This window comes from Varanus komodoensis, unplaced genomic scaffold (assembly GCF_004798865.1).
Source record: "Varanus komodoensis strain SLA01 unplaced genomic scaffold, ASM479886v1 scaffold26, whole genome shotgun sequence".
NCBI lineage: Eukaryota > Metazoa > Chordata > Lepidosauria > Squamata > Varanidae > Varanus > Varanus komodoensis.
Window position 1 is genome coordinate 1,613,111 of NW_025335684.1, and position 21,265 is coordinate 1,634,375.

General features: G+C 56.8%; 2 protein-coding genes across 2 annotated transcripts; one reads left to right on the top strand and one right to left on the bottom strand.

Moving 5' to 3' along the window:
- Positions 1–2,418: 2,418 nt before the first annotated feature.
- Positions 2,419–7,414, bottom strand: SMCR8 (SMCR8-C9orf72 complex subunit). The gene is made up of 2 exons (XM_044433483.1): positions 4,526–7,414; positions 2,419–3,221 (listed from the first exon to the last, which is right to left on the bottom strand). The coding sequence occupies exons 1-2, from the start codon at positions 6,868–6,870 to the stop codon at positions 2,768–2,770; spliced, it is 2,799 nt and encodes a 932-aa protein (XP_044289418.1). The 5' UTR covers positions 6,871–7,414; the 3' UTR covers positions 2,419–2,767.
- Positions 7,415–8,387: 973 nt separating this feature from the next.
- Positions 8,388–21,190, top strand: TOP3A (DNA topoisomerase III alpha). The gene is made up of 19 exons (XM_044433426.1): positions 8,388–8,984; positions 9,645–9,704; positions 10,618–10,691; positions 10,883–10,958; positions 11,210–11,318; positions 11,999–12,142; positions 12,362–12,532; positions 12,827–12,927; positions 13,012–13,086; positions 13,565–13,647; positions 13,965–14,172; positions 14,967–15,152; positions 15,665–15,794; positions 16,458–16,571; positions 16,651–16,816; positions 17,662–17,805; positions 18,736–18,858; positions 19,738–20,435; positions 20,872–21,190. The coding sequence occupies exons 1-19, from the start codon at positions 8,778–8,780 to the stop codon at positions 21,045–21,047; spliced, it is 3,045 nt and encodes a 1,014-aa protein (XP_044289361.1). The 5' UTR covers positions 8,388–8,777; the 3' UTR covers positions 21,048–21,190.
- The last annotated feature ends 75 nt before the right edge of the window (positions 21,191–21,265 follow it).

Below are 21,265 nucleotides of genomic sequence, written 5' to 3' on the forward strand. Positions count from 1 at the left end.
GAAGGCTTGCTATCAAGCGTAGGAACAAGGCAAGGCATGCGGGAGGTTGAAGGGGTCTCTTGGAGCAGACCTCGACTTCACTGTCATCCCGATGACTCGCTCTCCCTCTGAGGACCAGAAATTTCCGGAGAAAGCTGCGGCACAGCGCAAGGTCAGGTGCTGTGGCGCGCTCAGATGCAGTCAGAGGCAACGGGCCTCGTGACAACCACACGATACGGTGCAAGGGGGGCAGAGGTGGCAGGTCAAGTGTGGGCATAGGTTTTCCGTAAATTCAGCGCTCCCTCTTCCAAGAAATCCTTCAGAGGAAGGAGGGAGGGGCAGGGAACTCTGTTCTCCATCCCGGGACAGAAGCAGCCCTGCACGATCCTAACGTGTCGGAGGGACAGGAGAGGCGATGGCTGTGAGGTATCTACTCCCTGGCTCCCGTTTTTCCCAGTGCAAGCAAAGGAGGAATGCCTTTTCTGCTCTGCAGGACAACCCATGACCACCTCCCCTGCAGGCTGCACAATGGGACACGTGCACCCCAGGCCCCAGGTCGCTCGGGGGCTTAGCACCAAGCACTTAACCCCCGGCCTCTCGCCCTGGAACCACCCAGCGCAGCCTGGGCTTGCACATCACACCCATCATCCTGCGGGGAGCCGGACGCTGCTTGGCGCTTCTCACCGAAGAGGCAGGCTGGTGCTCCCGCCGGTGGGTTGCTGGCGCCTGCAGGCCGAGTCATGCGCTTCACCCGCAAGGTCTCATGAGCAAACAGCACCAGGACTGCCCGGTCGTTCCTTCCACTAGCAAAGATTTGGGGTGTCCCACAAGCAGCTCAACGCAGAGGAAGCGGGAGGTGACACAGAAAGCTTATCGCTGAAATCCTCCCGGTGAGCTGCCAACTTGCCTGAACTGCGCCCGGGCCCCATTTTGTCAGAGGTGGCACCCAAGCTTCTTGGACCCCCAAGTTGTAGCTTCCGCAGAGCGGACAAGGAGGGCTGGCCTTTCTTCCTCACACCCCGTTTTAAGATGAAGCTCTAGCAGGGCATAAAGGGAGAACACGTTTCCAGGCCACTCTCAAACGCCTGCCATTTTTCCCAATATGAACTCCCACGGCTCCTCGAGGGAGGTCTCTAAGAACGCTCTTCACTTAAACAACTCAAAAGTGCGGCAAAACAAGCAAGGTCCCTTTCGACCGGGATGCTTCTTTTATATACAATAGTGCAGCTTTTGCATCAAGTTTTCCAGAATTCTTAAAACATTACACCTGACACTCGCCCGCAAGAGTTCCTCTGCTATATCAGAAACTTCACATTCACTTGTAGATCTTTGTCTCGCACAATCATATTGTACAGAAGTTTTAAAATACATACACACACACATATATATGTATATATATATAGTCCAGTTACTCCTGAAAAGTTCATGTTTCGCCACCCTGTTATCACTAGCCTCCTGACACAGGAAATAGAAAGAAAACATTTTTAAAAGGGGAAATAAAACCAGCACGGTGTTTCACTACCCTTAAAAGTTGGAACCACAGCCGAGGGAAAGCTAGTGAGCTGCAATCTTGTTGAAGGACTCATGTTTCCACCGGGCAAGGGAGAAAGAGCACTAATTCCACTGGGTTCACCTGAAATGCCAGAGATCTATAAAAGGCCAAGATGGACGGCACCCAGCAGAGCTCCTGAGCAGAGTGGAATGAAACGCTTTCCACCTTCAGCAACTGTCAGCAAGCCACCTGACCAGCGACCATCAAAATGCACAGCTATGGGAGAGGTAGCAATACGGTCGGGAAGGCTCACTGCTCACATGAGCAAAACCAGCCCGGAGGACGCCCGGAGGCCAGCTACGTGCCTGCAGCGAACGAAACGCCTCCACCGCAAGCAGCGTGGAGGCACAGGCCAGCCCAGCCCAGCCCAGCCGCTCCCAGTGACACCTGAGCGCTCGAGCGGAGGACACTGGGCACGGGGACGAGCCTCTCCCAGTGCGCCGGTGGGGGTGGGGCGGGCCCGCAGTACATCCAGCCCTGCCACCACCGTCCTTCGTACCCCCCAGTGCTGGAAAAGCAAGGCCGGAGAAGCGTGGGCTTCGCCCCAGGACTGGCAAGCCAAGCCTTGCGCCGAGCACTCGGCGCCCACACAGCCGAGGCCTCTCGGTGCTTTCACACCCCTGGAGGGCCCGCACCGCACCTGGGACCCGACTTGCCGGGAGGCGCCTCACGCGGGTCTCCCTCAAAGCCTCGTGCCCCCCTCTCCCTGCCCAGGAACCCGTGACCTCGGCTGCCGTTCCCAGTCCCAGCGGAGCTGCAAAGACCCCCTGCGAGTAGGCCAGCGCCGGATCGTTCTCACCGCCAGAGATTTGCACTCCTGCCTGCTTAGATTTCGGAAGAAGCAAATGCACTTTCTGCTCTATCCCCCCTGCCTCCCCCCCCCCCCCAATATTAGACTCGATATGCTTCTAAAAGACGTCTTTGCCGAGAATTGTTCTGGTCTCTGAAAATGCCCGCAAAGCCACCGCCACCCGCCGTGCCGACGATGTGCCTGCCAGGCAGCCGCAAGGGCACTACCTTCTGCCGCCGCCGCCACCTTCGTTTAGAAGGTGGCGGTACGACCCACATTTCAGAGGCCTCATGTCAACGAGGTCGGCTTAGCCATGCTGGGATCCTCCCCACGATTCTCGTTGACCCGTTTACTGATGGTGGAATCGTGTCAACTCGTGAAGAGCCACGGGTGCGCGCGGAGGGTCGCCGTGCGAGAGGGGACACAACGGGGCGGGCTGGGCGTGCCTAGATTTTGTACAACGCGCTGGGCACGTAATCGAACCTGAGCACTGGGCTAACCCCCCGGACGGGATCCTGCACGTACTGCAGTTTCAGGAGCTCGGCGAGGTGCTGGACCACTTTGCCGTCCTCGTTGGTGAGCCCCAGCTGGGCTTTCAGGAAGCTCTGCCGTCGAGAAGCCACGGACTCTTCCGTCTCCCCCTCTCTGATGGGGAGGTGCAGGTGGTGGCAGAAGGCGTAAAGGAAGGCCTTGGCGCACAGCTGAGTCAGGAGGGTCTGGACGTGCATGTGGTAGGTGCTTCCCCGCTTGATCTGCGTGCGGTGGTCAGCGAGCCGGGGGATCAGCAAGCCTCTGTACTGCGGGCAGCGCAGGGTCTTGCTGTCGGCGTCCAGGATGCTGACATACCGACCGTATCGGCTGAGCGAATGCATCATACTGACGCCAGCTGGAGAAGACGATCTGCGAAGAAGGGGAGAGCCACGCTAGCTCTGAGATGCACCACACCTGGGGGGTGTGGTGCACTCCCACGCTCCCACTCTGCACCAGGAAGGAACTGCACGGGAGGGAGGCTTGGCTTGTGCAAGGACGCAGGAACAGAGCGGGTCGGAAGGGGTCGCCCGGACCATCTAGTCTGACCCCCGGCTCCAGCCGGCTCTGCTCACAACAAGCCCGCCGTGTGCAGGGCCTGGTGGAAACACCAGAGAAAAGGCGCAGGAAGCAGGTGACAGGAGGGGGCCTTCTGTGCCCAAGGACCTGGAAAGAGGCTACCGGCAGAGGCGACAGTCTTGGGCTCGGTGGAACAACCGTTCACTGTGCTGTGCCGCCTTCCCGTTCCGTACGTGTGCAGTCCCCCCCACGCACGCCCAGAAAGACGAGTTCTGAGTGGGCCGCTCAGGAGTTGGGTGGGAGTGACCTGGGGGCTTAGCAGGGGCAGCTGGTGTGGGGAATGGGCCTGGCTCTCCCACGCCCAGCTTTCTAAGAAGGATCCTTCAGACTCTGCATCTCAACTGGAAGAAGAGGCAAGGCCCGCATTTTGGGCTGGAGAGAAGCCAAGCGGCCAGTAAGAAGCGTGCCCCCTCTGGTGCAGGGGGAGGCTCTGTGGAACAGGGACGGGGCTAACTTAGCTTTCCCGACGTCCAACACCAAGTCAAGAGAGCCAGCCAACTGAGTGGCTGGGCTGAGGGTACCACACCGGGCTGTATCAGAGTAATGCAGCTGGGACTCTCTGTCTTCACTGCTGGAAAGGGCAAGGGAGGGCAACCCTGCTGGATTAAGGACGGGTCTGCTTGGCCCAACAGACCACTCCCCACAGTGGTCACTTAGAGGCGTCCAGGAAACCTATAAGCAAGTTATGGAAACACAGATCTTCCCCCCCCGGAGGGGGCCCCCCTCCCCGGGGGGGGGGGGGGGGGGGGGGGGGGGCTATACTAGCATCAAAACCAGGAGCCACGGTTGCAAGGAGTTCACAGAGGAGGAGCAAAGGCCTAAGGCAGGCAGAGACACAACCACCCCTGGGCCTTCCAGAAGTTACACTGAACATTTCCCACAATCCCCAACTGTCGGCCATGTTGACTGGGGGGGGGGGCCATACTGCCCACTGGGGCCTAAAGGTAACAGCTGCTGAGCTCCATTCGGCTGTTGCAGCTGCCCGGGCTGCCCTCGCCCCACCCTCAGTTCCAGTCTTACTGGGTTTCCTTCTGGCCGCTCTCTCACCAGGTAAGGAGACAGCAAAGGCAGGCTGCGCTTCTGCCTCTCCGCCTTACCTCTGCAGTCCGATCAGCTTCCACTTCTGCAGATCCGAGATGTGCAAGGGTGACGTGGCCCAGTACTTCACCGGCTTGCCGTACCCCCCGCAACTCGGCACAAAGATGGAGAGCGCCGTTACGAGCTTGTCCACCAAGGCCTTGTCTTCCCCCAGCACAATGAGCGTCCTCCCGCTCAGCAGAGAGTAGATGGCGGGGTGAGCGAAGGGGTACTGCCGGATGAACCGCAGGGCATTCTGCCCCACCTTCTTCCGGGGCCGCTCTCCAGAGTGACCGAGGAGAGGAGCCGGGGAGGGAGTCCGGTCCAAGCTCGTCGATGCCGTGCTGCTGATGTAGCTTGCGGAGTCTGAACACTTGTCTAGGCTCATTTTACTCATCTCTCTGCTGCTCGAGAGATAATGCGGGTCAAGTTCGTAAGTGAGGAGGCCTTCCAAGACACCCTCGTGAGAAGAGCAGTCTGTAAGGTTCACCTGAAATCCCTGGTCACCCTGCCTGGACGGCTGGGGTGGGATACTGACCACACCATCATCCTCACAGTGTTTGGGAGCCGAGTCAGCCTGAGGTTCAAGGAAGGTCGGACTCTCTTTTCCAATGCAACAGGCCGAGTCTATGGGGATGCTGTTTTCTGGCGGAAGACTGCCGTCCAGTTCCTCAGTGTTGTCTGGGTTTAAATCACGGCTGAAGGGAAGCCCTTCTTCTTCGTCATCTGCATAAGGCTCTTCATTAATGGCACTTGGGTAGCTTGCTTTGAAGTCCTCAGGAATGAGCGCTTCCGAGGGACACGTGCTGAGGACCTCGATGCTCTCCTCGCTCACAGTCCTCCTACTCCCTGCGCTGCTCCTCACCACTTGTGGGCTGAGGTGGAGCTGTGGCAAGTCTGCCTGACTTTCAGGATGAGTTGAGGCTGGAGCGGACTTCTCCGTTCCCAGGACTTCAATGCTTTCTCCGCTGCTGACACTTCCTTTCAGATCTGCATCAAGATACTCAGTACTGTCCTGCTGGTCATAACGAATGGGGTCGGTGACTTGTGTTTCCTGGGTATCCTCAATCTCCGGGTCCATCTTGATGGGAACAGACTCAACACTAGATTTGTAAGATCCCAAGCTGACTAATGGTTTAGGGATGGGACAGACCTCCAGACACTTTGCCTCACAGATGCCCAGATTAGGTCCTTCGTAGCCATTCAAGTGCTTTTCATCAGCAAGGAGTAACTCCTCAAAGAGGAAGCTGGTAATAGCCTGTCGCTTCAGAAGTGCCCTGCTGATCCGACTGGTCACAAGGTAACACACGTCACCCCTGAACATTTTTTCAATTTGTTCCAACTGGTCTAGAGTCTGAGTGAAAAAATAAATATCACAGAGTTCCTGAAGAGTCTTGAGTTTTTTGTCAAAACACTTGGCAGATTTTGCCTTGATAAGCTTTGGGGTGTAAGAGGACTGCCGAGGATACAGGTGCCTTTCACTGGGTTCTTCGGGTTTCGAGGTAGTCAATCCTTGTTCGGCATTTTCATCAGCTTGCTCTGTGGCATACTCTGGCTCGTAAGGATGAAAATCAGAATCCTTCAGCTTACTATAAGGATATGATCGGATCTGTTTCAAAAGATCTTGATGCTCAATGATAGATTTTTCAACACTGGCCAGTTCATTAGCTTTCTCAATGGCTTGAGTGGTGTAGTATCCTTTCTCATTGTTTTTCTTCTGGATCTCAGTTTCATTGTGCAAAACAGTTCTAGTGTAATCCAGGTCTTTCAGCTTTTTTTCCAGTTCATTGGCAAATGCTTTCCTGTTTCCTGTCTTTAGACATTCTGAAGCTTTTGAGAACTCCATGGAGAGTTCCTGAAACATCTGCATAATTTTCTGTTCATCAGCAGAAATATATGCCATGCAGAAAGGCCTGACAAAGCCCCTCGCCTCAAGATCATAGAGGGTCAGGTGGTGCACATAAGCAAAAGCCCCTTCCTTGGAATCACCCAGCACTACTTTAGAATCCTCCACAAAGTTCAGCTTCGGGTACGGGCACCCAGGAGGATGCCCCACGAAAGAGGCCTGATAGTCCACTGACATGATGCGGAGGGAAAAATAGTTGAGATCAAAGGTGCCAGAAACTTTGGCATCGTCTGGGATGGTGAGCAAAGGCTGGGGCCCCACTTGCTCCGAGAATTCTGAGATAAGGATGAAGTCCCGGGTGAACTTGGCACCTGAAAGCTTGGACCAGGGGTTGGCCCCATGGCTGGCAAAAGGAAAGAGCGGGACAGAGTATTCCTCAGGCAAGGCTGGTTCATTGTACACCTCCTCCTCGTACTCCTCTTCTTTGGTAAATGCCACCACATCTGGGGCGCTGATCATGTTTCCAGGTTGGGATTATGAAGGTGCATGGAGAAAGCAAGCCAGTCTCTTGCCCACAAACAGTCAAGCAGGATCCATTGGCAGCAGATGCGAAAGTGGGAGCAGAGGGGCGTTTCTCTGCCTTTCCTCTCCTTGGCTTTCTTCACCTGACAAGCAGCTTTCCCCCTCTCCCCTTCAAGCCTCTGCAGGGCACGGGACGGGCCAAGGCCTCGCTTCCCCTCTGCCTCCTCGTCACTGGCACAGGGGCACTTTCCTCCCCCGCACAAAGGCCCTCTTGCGCTCTTCCGCTGTCTCGGGGCTACTCGGCCCTCACCTGAGGGAAAACGGGGAGGGGGAGGCCGGGGTCAATCCTCTTCACCAGGCGAATCGGTCTTGGCAGGGCCCTTCATTCTGGGGTCGCTTCCTCCCTTCAACCCCTCGCCCAGGTTGGGATGCCCTTGAGTCGAGCTCCCCCAGGTGCCTGGGGGTCCGCCGGCGGCGTCTCTCCTGCTCTGCCCCCGGCCTCGACTTCCCCTCCCTGGGCAGTGGGCTCACCCCCTCCGCTTGCTTCCCCCGCCGCAAAAAGGGGGCGCTAGGACCAGCCCGGCCCCCGCGCGTCTCCCCGCCGCCCCTCCGCCCCGCGCCTGCCCTGGAACTGTCGCTTCCGGCTCACAACAGCCGACGCCGCCACAACCTGCCAGCCATCTTGGAGTCACATGACCCGCTGGGATGTGACCCTCCTGACCCCGGAAGCAATTCTCCCTCGCCCTTCAGCCGCAAATACACCGCGCGGTTTTCTTTAAAAGTGTGCGTGCGCGTGTGTAGGTGTGTAGATATGTGGGAGGTTATGTACAAGGAAACATAATTAAATATGTAAAATGCTTAAAATGACAGACGAGGCTGAGCAGCCGCGAGGCATTCTGGGGGTTGTAGTCCCCCTTCTCTTTTAAACGGCCTCCTCCTTTTTTCCCCGTCTCGTCATGCTGCACGGCCAAGTGGTGCAGCCAAGGCCTCGCCGAGAAGCGAAACCCACTCAGCGCATCCCAGCTGAAACTAATAGCGGCGCCGCGGCACGTCGGACCCGCAGGGCATTCTGGGAGCTGCGCTTCTGACGCAGGCGCGCCCCGCCTCTGCGGGTTGGCCCGCCCCGCCTCGCTTTACGGCAAGGCTGCTCCCGCCCGCCAATCGCCTTCGTCGCCGGCGTTACGACGGTGGCTGGCGCGGATTACAGCTGACGGGCAGGAAGGCGCGCGTGTGCGGAGACGGCGGCGCGGGGGCCTTGAGGGGGAGTGGGGGGCCGGCTGGGGTGCAGAAGTCGGGGAGGGGGCCAGGCGGAGGGGCAGGGGCGCCGCTCGCCCGGTGAGGCCCTCAGGGGGAGTCGGGGGCAGCTGAGGCGGGCGCGTCGGGGAGGGGAAAGGGCGGGGATGCCTCGCTAGTGGCGGAGGAGCTGGGCGGGGGCACGGAGAGATTGCCAAGGGACTGGCTTTTGTGGAGGGGGGGAAGAAAACAAGTCCAGTGGCAGCTGGGGCGTGGGGGGCGTGGGGAGAATAGGAAGGCCGAGCAGTTAGAGCGAGGCCTGCTTTGGACCTGGAGCCCTGCCGAGCTGAAAGGACTCCCGGGGTTGAGTGGCCGCTGAGGGGCGCAAGGGCCCCTTGCTCTGCTCAGGTGCTCGTTGGTCGCCAGCGAGCTGGATCGCTCGTGAGTTCGCCTGCGTGACACCTTGGGAGCCTTACGAGCTCAGCACACCTGGAGTGCTGCAGCCTTGAATCGGCCGTGGGCGGCGAGTGGATGATTGCCTTCCGTGCCGGAACTGAGGTTACCTCTCCTGGCCCAACTTTGCCTGCCATTTCTGTTCATCAAGGCTGTAAGCAGAGGACTGCAAAGCAGAGTTCTGAAGAAGCCTCCAATATGCCTCAGCAGTCTGGGAAATGGCCCCCACTCTCAGGATGATAAGACACACCAGACTGTTGGCTTGCTGTGGAGGCAGGTGGTTCTCTCAGTCCTGGAATCTCTGCTTCTCCCAGGCTGCTGAGGGCATGATGCCCCGGAACATCCAGAAGGTTCTCTGTGTGGCTGAGAAAAATGATGCTGCCAGGGGGATTGCGGACATCCTTTCTAATGGCAGGATGAAGAGGGTAGGAGATTACAACAATGTCATTTATCTGTTTCCCTGAATGTGGAGCTTGTCCTGCCCCAGAAGCTTGGTGGGAGGGGAGTGACAACCGACTTAAAAATGTACAGCACACAATTAACCTCACACAGAAGTAGAGCACTCCAAACACGTTTAATGATGATGCTTTGAAAGAATCTTGCTTTTAGTAAAGAATTTCCTTTGGACGAATCCCAGGCCTCCAAGGTTCTACAGTACTACTAGTGAAAAATATATACAGTGCAAACATTGACACAACCTTCAGGCAGGCCGTTCTCATTCCCTGCAGAGGCTGAGAGTCGCTTCAAATATGCCAAGTTCTCATACGGAAAGCACATGTCCCCAGCCTGAGTGTAGCATGTCAGTTGTCTAGTTTGCTGCACGTTGATTTCCAGGCATCTCAAGACATGCACACAGCTAAAGATGTGTTCATTGTGAACTCAGCTGTGCCCCTATAGGCCACTTGAAGACCTGAATAATACAGGCAGTGTCACGGTCTATTCAGCTGTCCACGCAAGCATGATAGCCTTTACTTGAAAGACTCATTGCAGAAATGTGTCCCTGTTACCTCATTTTTTATCCATGTATTGATTTCATGGCAATCTGCAGTTTCTTATGTGCTGGAATTGTGTCCTTTCCTTTCTAGAGAGAAGGGCTTTCCAAATTCAACAAAATATATGAATGCCAGTATCACATGCTTGGTCAGGTTTGTGTTCTGCTATCCTTTATTGTTATTTATTTCATTGCTATACTGCTTCTTAGCTGGAGCTCTCCGAACGGTTTACAGCATTGTGATGTCAGCTGTGTGTACATATACACACTGTGTATGTATCTCTGTAGTAAACACAAGAGTTGCAGATGTAACAGATGCGGTATCACTATTGCATCTGATTAATGTCTTTACGAACAAATGTTTACGCTTAAAAATAAGGCTGCATGCATATCCCCCAACGTCTGCCTAGATAGGAAGAGCGTGACGAAAGAACTGGGCGCACCACCTGTTTTTGAAGCTAGCATAAAATAATAACTTCAGATTAGTGAGGTGGAAGGAAGGAAAAAAGTGTTTAATGGATGCATGTTCAAGCAGGAAAATAAAAGCCGGTTGGGACAAGATGCTGTGATGTGGGAGGGACAGCTTGCTAGAATGCAGCTGACCCAACCAAAGGTGGTATAATTTTGAGGATCAGATGCTGGGAACAAACAGATGGGCTGTGAGCTGTGTGCTTCACTTGTGTGTTTCCCAGAGCCATCTGGGTGGCCATTCCTAGGAGCAGGACTGCTGAATTTAGCTTCTAAAGAAGGAGAAGTATTTTCTCCGGTTCAGCAGAGTGTTTTCTGTAGACTCACTCCAGTTTCTGAGTAGACACTGCTTGCAACTTTGTCGTGCGTTTACCTTGCAGTTGTGAAGGATGAATGCTAGTTCATATAAACGAGATGTTCTGGAGTCAGAAAACATTTTTCGTCCTTTTTAGGAAGCCAAATCAAGTGTTATAGAAATGGCTATAACCGCTTTCTTGATCATTTGCTCTCAGAAACCTTTACCTTAGAAGGCCACTACAGGCAGAGAGTGTTGAACATTCTTTGCTGAGGATAATCCTGGTTCCTCTTGCTTCTTGCAGAATGTGACTGTGGTGATGACATCAGTGTCTGGACACTTGCTGACACATGACTTCAAGTTGCCTTATCGAAAATGGTATGTACTGAGAGAACTCTGAGGAGAATTGTGTTTCTTGTGCTTCTGCAATGGGATTCTGAGGAAGAGCAAAAACTATCAAAAATTATGTCTGACAAGAAGTTTAGCATCTGGGAACTCGCTCTTATCTTTTGATTCCTGTTTCTCTGGTCTTTTTACTTTACATCTTGCCGTCAATGCTCTGTCCCCAGGCACAGCTGCAACCCGCTTGTCCTCTTTGATGCTGCAATTGAGAAATACTGCCCTGAAAACTACATAGACATTAAGGTGTGAGCTGGTTTTCTGCTGTTATCACAGGAAGCTTGTTATACTTTGCCCACTTTCCTGCGTGTCGAAAGAGGTTTGCCGAGCGCACAAACGTAAGGGGTGTGTTGGGAACAGCACAGCTTCTCTGTTGCTGCAGAGCAGTTTGTTTCCATCACCTGCTGTGACAGGGCAGGGAGCGATTAAATTGAGCGGCATCGTGTGTGGGGTTTCCTTCCTTTCACTCTTTCAACTTCTGCTATTCCTGATTCTAGCGGACCCTCGAGCGAGAAGTACAGCAGTGCCAGGCACTAGTGATCTGGACGGACTGTGACCGTGAAGGAGAGAACATCGGCTTCGAAATCATTGATGTTTGCAAGGCAGGTGCGTGGAGGTGGGGGCAGGGGGGCTGTTGCCGTGGCTCTCGATCCTGAAGCGACCCTCTGAAATAGAAGCATTGGCCTGTGGGGAACATGTATGCCAAGCATCGCTCCTGGAGCAAACCTTTCCCAAGTGGAGCCTGTGCTTGCGGCCACGTAACCCCTTTCCCTGCCTGAAACGCTCTTACGATGGCATGCCGCAGCCAGGAATGGGGTGCTCAACAGTTTTAGCCTGCTGTTGGGTTCTCTCAGGGTTCCCGGGAGAACACATGCTGCCACAGTTTATGGGGTGCCCCCAGCTTAGCACCTTCTGCGTCCGATGCTGCTCTGCTGTGCATTCGAGCCAGAAGAAAAATCGGCCCGGAATGGGGGACCGCAGCTGGATAACTGGCCACGAACAACAGTGGGGGGTGCACGCCTGTTCCGTCCCGTCTTGAGCTCGGCACGCCTTCCATGCCTCCCCTCGGGACCTCCTGCAGTGACGTAAAGCCTCTTAAGGTGGACACTGCGATCTCGGGTGGCTTGCCGGGGTACTAACGAGGCTTATTCTTTACCCGTGTTGCTTCTCCCACCTAAATGTCCCGAGTGGAGCCGGGGGCCAGACGAGACGGCCCAGGAGGCCCCTTCTGGCTCGCCCTGTCTGTGTTTCTAAATGGGCCTTCGATCTCTCTTTTGGGCGGGCAGTAAAGCCAGGTCTCCAGGTGTTCCGAGCCCGCTTCTCCGAGATCACACCTCGTGCCATACAAGCCGCCTGTGAGAACCTCACCCAGCCCGATCAGAATGTGAGCGACGCCGTGGATGTGAGGCAGGAATTGGATCTCAGGATAGGTATGGGAACGAGTCGTGTGCACACACCCAGGCCCCCTCCCTTCCGCCAAAAAGTGACCCTCAAGGTGGCAGAGCTGGCTGAGGGGTCATGGGAGTTGTGGTCCAGCCTGAAGAGTCTGGTTGATGTCACTGACTGGGTCCCTTGTGTAACTGTTGCTGCTCCAGTGTGGATGGTTTAGTTTAATAGTAGCTTTTTTTTGGCTCCCCGTTTTTGTCCAGGTGCTGCCTTTACCCGATTCCAGACGATGAGACTGCAGAAAACCTTTCCCGATGTTTTAGCAGAACAGCTGATCAGCTACGGGAGCTGCCAGTTCCCAACGCTGGGGTTTGTGGTGGAAAGGTTTAAAGCCATTCAGTCCTTTGTTCCGGAGACGTTCTACAAGATTAAGGGTAGGTTTCAGGATACCTAAAGCAGGAGTTAAAACCCTTGAATAGCTGCATGTGTATTCACAAAATTCTTCTCGTGTTGATAAATGGCCGGCATTGTCAAACATGGCTTGACACTATTCTTGACACTACTGGAGATCACAGGTGCTTTGTCCACAACTGAAACTTGTGTTGTGTTCATCTCATAATGAGCAACTCTGTGCCCCAGTTGTGTCGTGCTCTCTCTCTCAGCACAATTCCGCTGTGTTACCACCGGGATGGCCCCGTTTCTCACTGGTGTCTGCCGTCTTTCTGTAGTGACCCACGACCACGAGGAAGGCTCCGTGGACTTCAAGTGGAAGAGGAACCGTCTCTTCAACCATACAGCGTGCCTCGTTCTCTACCACATGTGCATGGAGGTAGGACACTGCACAGGCCCGGCCAGAACCCTGTAACATCCCAAGGCCCCTGGAGAGCCCTTAGGATGCTTGTTTTTGCCCTAGGATCCAGTAGCCACGGTTGTGGAAGTCGGGAGCAAGCCGAAGAGTAAATGGAGGCCCCTGCCATTGGACACGGTGGTATGTTTGGGAAAAGGTGGCCCTTCGACTTAGGATATATTCGAGGGGCTTCAAAGGAGCCTTTTATTCCACCCCTGGCCCTGAAGCTGATTTTCTAATGCATCGTCTTTTAGAAAGCCTCAGAAACATAGTTCTACAAATAGATCTTACGGACCAGCCGCGCTCAGTACATTTCAGTAAATGTGTGGAGTGGGGAAAGAGGAGGGGAAGGGAGCACAAATCCAGGTTCTTTAGTCTAAAGCTTCCTTAACTTTGGCATGTTTGGTAGAAGGTACAAGAGAGAGAGGAGGGCAAGTCTCTAAAAGCTCAAATCCCGTGCAGTGGAAGCCAGGAAATGGATGCCAACACTGGTTAGATGGGTGTGTGGAATTTAAATAGTGGCATGGTCCTACTTACTGTGCTGTGGTGGGGATGGTCAGGCAATTTACCTTCCCATGCAGGGTTCAAATGCTTTTTTCCTTACCCTCATCCAATACAGGAACTTGAGAAGTTGGCCTCTCGTAAGCTGAAAATAAATGCCAAAGAAACCATGAAGATTGCTGAAAAGCTCTACACTCAGGGGTAAACACTGCGGGTTTTTTGGTGTGCATCTGTCTTATAAAATGAGCGAGATTCAAGTCGGTCCTTTTAGGAATAGCTGCAGAGGGACATGGATGACTGATCACAAGTCATTCTGGGATATTTTTAGTTCCGGTACTGCTATGTCAGTGTCCTCATGGGTGTTTTGTCGAATTTTGATACCCTTTCCAATCCTTTAGAGATGCCACCACCTGAAAATGCAGCTAAAATTGTAGGTCGTCTTGCAAGAAGTGGATGTAGCTTTGTTTAAAGTCGGCACTTTAGACTTCCTTTTTCTAAACTCTGAATTTCTGTTTAAGGTACATAAGCTATCCTCGAACAGAGACCAACATCTTCCCCAAAGACTTAAACCTCCCTGGCTTGGTGCAGCTTCAGACACAAGACCCCCAGTGGGGGGCTTTTGCGCAAAGGATTCTAGACCAGGGTGGGCCAACCCCACGGCAAGGAAATAAATCAGACCAGGCCCACCCCCCTATTCATCCTACAAAATACGCAGGTAACTTGCAGGTGAGCCTGTGCGACCGGAGGCGCTTTGCTTGCTGCTTGCTCCTCTTCTGGATAAGTGACTCGAATTCATCTGCTTCCCTGGGTTTCCCCGACCTGCTGCTACCGGAGGGCCTGTGACTGGTTGCCCACCTGGAAAACACAAGGACTCGCGCCGTCGCATAAAATGCCCGGCCAGTGTTAGAACGAGGTGCAGAGAAGCACTGAGGCCGAACCCTCCACTCTGAACTTGCACGTGAAGCCGGATCAGCCTGGGGTGATGCTGGGATTCAGAGATGCATGGCAAAGATGCACGCGGAGGTGGGACCGGCCCCTTTAAGCCCAACCCAGGCCGGGAAGGTGGGCCAAACCCTTAAGGAATCCCAGCGTAAGAGAGCGGAACAGCCAGTCATGCGGGCTCTTTTGAGGCGTAAGAGGCGTGGCTTGCCCTGAGGTCTCCTCGGAAGCTTCCCTCCATGCCGTCATTCCCAGCATGTGTGCCTTGGTTGAATAACCCTGTAAAGGCCACCCTAAGCAAAGAGGATCCCCTTCCTGGTGTGTCTGAATGTCTCCCTGGTTTGGCCTTGCTTCCTTCCAGAGCTTTTGTGGGAGAGCAGGTCATTTGTGAGGCTCCTCCGCATCTGCTGTGAGCTGCTCACTCTCCCCCTCTTGAGGAAGAGCCCACCCTCTGGCCGAGCTTCTGCTTTGGGCTCCTCGATGAAGAAGGAGAAGGAACGTCCCAACTTACTATATATACTCCTGCCCACCTCCAGAACTGCCCAAGAATTGAACAAATATTCCCCTGTGCTTGCCCTTAGGGGAATGACCAGCGGCTGTACGAATTCATTGTTCGCCATTTCCTGGCCTGCTGTTCCCAAGATGCTAAGGGGCAGGAGACGACCGTGGAGGTTGACATAGCGCACGAGCGCTTCGTCGCCAGTGGGCTGATGATCCTGGCCAGGAATTACCTGGACGTGTATCCTTACGAGAGGTGGAGTGACAAGGTGGGTGAGAGCGAGCGCAGGAGCGGTTCTGTGTAGCGGTAAGCAGTGGTGCTCGTTCAGTGTGTTGGGGTGCGATGAAGGAGCCGGCCGCCTGGCCGCTGCAGCCCCCGTCTTCCCCTGCCTTAACATTAAACTTACAACCATTCAACCTGCAGCTGAATGGCGGATACACGGGGCACAAAGAAGTCATCTCAGTACTTCAGGTATAGATACAGGTATTAAGCAAGACGACTCGACCTGTGGTGGCAGGTTTCATAGTTTAGTTGTGTTCCGTGCAGAGAAGAGGATGCCTGCTTTCTGTCACGGGTCCCCCTTCCTTCAACTTCAGAGAATGACTTCTGATTCTAGTATTAGGAGAGGAGAAAAACATCTCTGTATTCTGTTACTCTGCACCGGGTGTAGTTTTACACCCTTCTTATTGTATCCCCCATTGCTTCCCAAGCTGGAGATCCCCAAACATGACCTCCCCTCCGGGGACTGTTCTCTCTCCTCCTGCTCCGCCCCACTCACAGGTCATCCCCATTTATGAGAGAGGGTCTCGCTTCCAGCCCACCACCGTGGAGATGGTTGATGGGGAAACCAGCCCCCCGCAGCTGCTCACAGAAGCCGACCTCATCTCCCTCATGGAGAAGCACGGGATCGGTCAGTTCGTGCCTCTGCGCTCGCGGCTCTCGTGCCGCCTCCGGCCCGCCTGAGCACACGGTCGTCGTCCTGGGGCTCCCCAGCTCGGGGGGGCTGCCCGGACGGGCGTGCCCCGCAGAGTCCGTGCACTGCTGGTGCAAAAGGGCCGGGAAGCTCAGGAGGGGCGGGCGGATGCTGGGGAGCCTCAGCGGAGGGCGGGCAAGCGGTGCTCGTGCGCACGGGGCTGAGCGGCGGGCGGGGGAGGCTGACGCGTGGCCCGGAGGGGGACTGGGCTGCAACTCCTGCCCGCTCTGGTCGTTCGCGGGGCTTTCTGGCTGCGGCAGATGCCGCTGAACCCACTCCCTCCCTCCCTCCCGCTCATCGGGGGCAGATTCGTGCGTGGGGAGCACGGCGGGACTCGGGCCTTGTCCAGGTCCAGTGCGGCCCAGCAGGCAGAGTGCTGGACCAGGAGTGGGAAGAGCCACGTGCTGGTCCCCACTCGGCCACAAAGCTCCTGGGTCTTGGTGGTCCAGTCGCCAGTTCTCAGCCCGATCAGGCTCATGGGGTTGCTGTGCGGATGAAAATGGGAAGGGAGGGAAGGGGAAGGGACAGGCAGGATGTAAAGAAGGGGCAAGGGCCCCTCCCCGCCCTCGCCCCAGACCTGACGGGATCGCCTGCTTGCAGGGACCGACGCCACCCACGCGGAGCACATCGAGACCATCAAGTCCCGCATGTACGTGGGGCTCACTCCGGAGCAGAGGTTCCTTCCGGGGCACCTGGGCATGGGGCTGGTGGAAGGTAAGGACGGCGCTTCCGGGGAGTTCAGGCTTCTGCTGCCCTGGCTCCCCCTCTCTATGCGAAAATCTCTCTCTGCCAGGCTACGATTCCATGGGCTACGAGATGTCCAAGCCGGACCTTCGAGCCGAACTCGAGGGCGACCTGAAGCTCATTTGCGAAGGGAAGAAGGACCGTTCCCTCGTGCTGCGCGAGCAGATCCGGAAGTACCAGCAGGTCTTCATGGCAGCCGTGCAGAAGGCCAAGAAGTAAGGGCGGAGAGTCTGCCGGAGCCCCCGGTGTCGTGCTGCTCGAACGTGGGCGCTAGCGTGCGTCTGTGGGCCCATTCGGTAGAGAGAGGGGCCTACACATGCAACGCCTGGGCGCAAAGCGTTCCTTTCCCCCTGGAGCCACGCACGAATCCTTCCCGGTGGCGGTCCCTCATCTGCAGCATGGAAGTGCGCCTCGTGCAAGGGGAAGTGGTATCTGCACACGTCACGGAAGGAGTGGCTGGCTCGCCCCGGGCCCTGATGGCGCTTCTTTAGGTCGGCGCCACCACAGGTGGCGTGGAAGCCCAGAGCAGTCACGCTCGTAGCAAGCCTGAAGCACTTTTGTGTCTCGCCTTCGTTTGCGCCGTTGCTTGTCTCCTGAATTGCTTCGCCCTTCATTCTTTTAAGAAAAGGAATGGAGGCCCACATTCTCCTCTCCACTCGTGGTACGTGGCCTGTCCACTGAAGCCACGCATGCCACGCTTCAGCCCAAGCGGCCGCTTTGTTTTCCCCTCTCATTTCCGGTGTTTTTCCCTTCCCTGTTCCTGTGTTTTGTTCTGCACTTTGCCTTCACTTCACCTCTATTAGCATCTGTTGTTGAATTCTCACCCGCCAGCATTGCTCAGCCAGCCTGGCCAGTGCTCCAGGGAGATGGGAGCCGTAGTCCATACACCTCTGGGAGGCCCCCGGCTTCCCATCCCCAGTCTAGCATCTGGCCTCCCTCAGCCTTTCCTGCTGGAATTTGCCAGTGGGCTTTGTGAGCAGTCGCTCAACTCCACGAATCCTTCGAACAGAACAGCTGGGGGCAGGAAGAAGCAGCGTGGCTTATCCTTCTGTTCCCACAGGCTGGACGAGGCTCTCGCTCAGCACTTTGGGGAAGCGGCCCACGTCGCGCAGCAAGAAGAACTCTACCCCGCGGTGCCGGATCCCATAAGGAAATGCCCCCAGTGCAACAGTGACATGGTCTTGAAGACGAAGAAGAACGGAGGGTGTGTGAGAGAGAGGAGAGGAGGCAGCCTTGGAAGGAGGAAGGCGATGGGAGGCGGGAGCCGCTGTAGGAGAAAGTGAATGCCGGAGCAGCAGGGAGAGTGAAAGCCACTGGCCGTTGGGCGGGGAGGGAGGCTTGAGTGTGACAGGAGGGGAAGACATGATGGGAGACGAGGAAGAAGGCTTAGCGAGCTAGTGGGGGAAGGAAGACAACGTGCCGCAAGCACCTGTGTTCTGCTGGAGCTTCTGGACCAGCAAATTTGGGCTGAAGCGGTGCCAAGTCCAGAGCCAGTGTCTGCACTTCACGTGACTAAAGGAGAACACTGGAACTGGGAAACCTGCGGGGCAAAGAATTTGGCCATTTCCACAGAGGGATTCCAAAAAGTCCCCTCCCGTGTGGCGTCGTGGTTAAGAGTGCAGACTGGGACTCGGGCTGTCTGGGTTTTAGTCCCCACTCCTGAGCTCACTTTGGGCCAGCCACAGACGCGCAAACCTGCTTCACCGGGTTTTTGGGGTGTGAATAAAATGAAGGGGGGGGGGAGACCTTGGTAAGCCACTTTGGATCCTCTGTAAGAAGGAATGAAACCGAATATAAATATAATAAATCAGCCCCTCGTGACTGGTAGGCCTCAGAAATCTTCAGCTCCTTAAATCAGAAGGTAAGAGGACCCCCATCCTGGCGCCAAAAGCAAGAATGTATGTTGTAAAAACAGTAAGCCTCGTGTTACCCATTGTGGCTGGAAACAAAAGGCTAGAATGCTCTCTGCTTGCAGCGAAGCCTCCCGGGCCTGGTCCACAAAAATTAGCTCACCTGGTTCCCCATGCACACCTGCGGTCTCGGCAGCACGTCCAGGGGTGGGGCGAGCGGGACAGGCCCATGTCTTGGCACTTGCCTGTTCCTGCCCGTGCTTTACAACTGCACCGTTCCCCAGGTTCTACCTCAGCTGCCTGGGCTACCCCGCCTGCAGGACGGCCGTGTGGTTCCCCGATTCTGTGCTGGAAGTCAGCAAGGACGGCTCCATCTGCGACGTGTGCAAGCCGCATCCGGTGCACAGGTGAGCCCCTGGGGGGGAGGCGGCGTCCCGGCGTGGCCACGTCCCAGCTGGGCACGTGCGGAGCAGCGGGACGGCTTGCTGCAGGCGGACCTGCGCGCAGGTGTCGGGGAGGGGCGCCTGCTCCTGTCCCCCCCCCCCGCAGGAGAACCGCGGGTCGAGTTTGAACTTTGGCTAGCCTCCCAGAGAGCTCTGGCTGTGGGGCAGTGTGAACATGGGGCGGAGCGAGCATTCCCGTCAGTGCCCGTGAACGCTTGTCTAACACGTGCAGGCGCCCCTCCTGAGGGAGACACCTTGAGAGAAGTGGAGGGAGAGGGCAGGCTCGGAGGTGGATCTTCACCTCCTCTGGAAGCTCTTGGGTTGACCTTCGCGAGACGGCAGGCGCGCCCGCCTGGACGACGTGGTCCGGGTTAGGGAAGGGCCCGCAGGCCTAATCTGACCCATGGAGGCTGCCCCTCCGACCCACGGCGCCTCCCTAGATTCCTCCAGGAGCAGGGCTAGCCCAGGCATGGGGGAATCCGGGCCAGGAGAGGCCAGCTCCCTAGGCAGCCGTTCTTCCTCCAGAAAAGAGGGGCTTGCTGCCAAAATTCAGTGGTGAAGCACTGCATGGGTTTCAGCGACGTCCGTCCATTCCAAGGCCGAAGCATGCAACCTCCCCCCCCTTCTGCTGCCCCGATGGCAGTGCGGCCCACGGAACGCCAGGCAGCGGGGATGGACTGCCGGGCCAACGGCAGTCCTCCGCCGCTGCTCACCGATTCCTGGCTTTGGCGCATGCCCTACCTTCCTGCCAAACACGGCCCGCACGGCGGCTGAACGCGCCCCCCGAGCCCCTCCTGGGGCCGCCCGTCCTGCCCGGGGCTGACTGCCGTCACTGTCTTGCAGGCTGAAGCTGAAGTTCAGGCGAGGCAGCCTCCCCGCCATGATGCCGCTGGAGTTCGTGGGCTGCATCGGGGGCTGCGAGGAAACCCTGCGCCACATCCTGGACCTGAAGTACCTGCAGGGGCCCCCGAGGCCTCTGCAGCCGGCCGGCCAGCCCAACACCCTCCCGCAGGCCAGCCCTGCCCGGCGCCGCCAGGCCAGCCCCCCGCGCAGCCGGCCCCCGCCCCCCGCTTGGCCGGCCAGCAGCGCCCCCACCGTCCCCCCCGACGCCGACAACGCGGTGGTGTGCAACTGTGGCGAGGAGGCCGCGCTGCTCACGGTCCGGAAGGAGGGCCCCAACAAGGGCAGGCAGTTCTTCAAGTGCGGCGCCGGCAGCTGCAGCTTCTTCCTGTGGGCCGACCAGGGCGCGGGGCCATCCGGGGGCTCTGCCGCCCCCCCGGGCTCCTCGCACGGAGGGGAAAGGCGCGCTGGCCGCTCGTGGAGCCACGGCTCTGACCCAGGCGGCGGCGGCGGAGGAGGAGGAGGAGGAGGAGCCGGGCGGGGCGGCCCCGCGGGTGCCCTGTGCCGGTGCGAGCAGCCTGCGGTCACCAGGACCGTGCAGAAGGAGGGCCCCAACCGGGGGCGCCCGTTCCACACCTGCGCCAAGCCCCGGGAGCAGCAGTGCGGCTTCTTCCAGTGGGTGGACGAGAACACGGCGCCAGGTGAGGGGAGGGGCCGGAGGGCGGGGGGCAGCGGGGGCCCTCCCGCTGGCTGGGCCTCTCCCTCCCGAGGTCCCTTTTTATTGCTCCAGTGTTTCAAGACCTGTGTTACTTGGGGTTTTATTGTTAGCTGAATCTTTAGGATGCTGTGTTTGATTCGTACATTTTGTATCGTTAAACCATCCCGAGATTTCGGTGATGGATCACGGTTCTCTGGTAGCAGCAGGGAGACCCTCGAGGGGAAGAGAGCAGCAGTGCCCGCTACTGCAGGGGGCATTTTCGACGGCCCATGGCAGCAGCCCTGCGTATAAGTCGTATGGTTCAACTACAGCCGATTAGCCCCAAAACCACAAGGCAGGCCCCCTGCTTTCGACAGTCTGCACGCTGGGTTGTCGCCACGTGCGAACCAGGCCAACCCGTCTCCCTGCTTGCTTTGCAGCAAGCCTCCCTTCCAGCCGCCTCTTCGGTGAAGGGGACCTGTGGGGAGCAGGAGCCAAAGCGAAAAGGTCGCACAGCGATTCTTCCCTCAAGGCGCCCACCAGCAAGAGGCTGCAGACCTGTGGGGTTTGCCGCCAGCCTGGCCACACCAGGAGGACGTGTCCGCAGAATCGCTGAAGCCGGCAGGATTCCCACGGGGCCTGGAGGAGGATGGCAGCGGTGGACTGCACGAGATGCGGCGAGGACGGGAAGCCTCTTCCCAGCACGAGCCCCTTTGGGACTTGCACCCGGAGAAGAGAGCCATAGAGCAGACACCCCACCCTGTTCTCTTCCCTTGGGTCTGGTCAGAGGTTTGGACTGAGCTGGTGAAGTGGGAACTAGCTTTGCAAACAGCT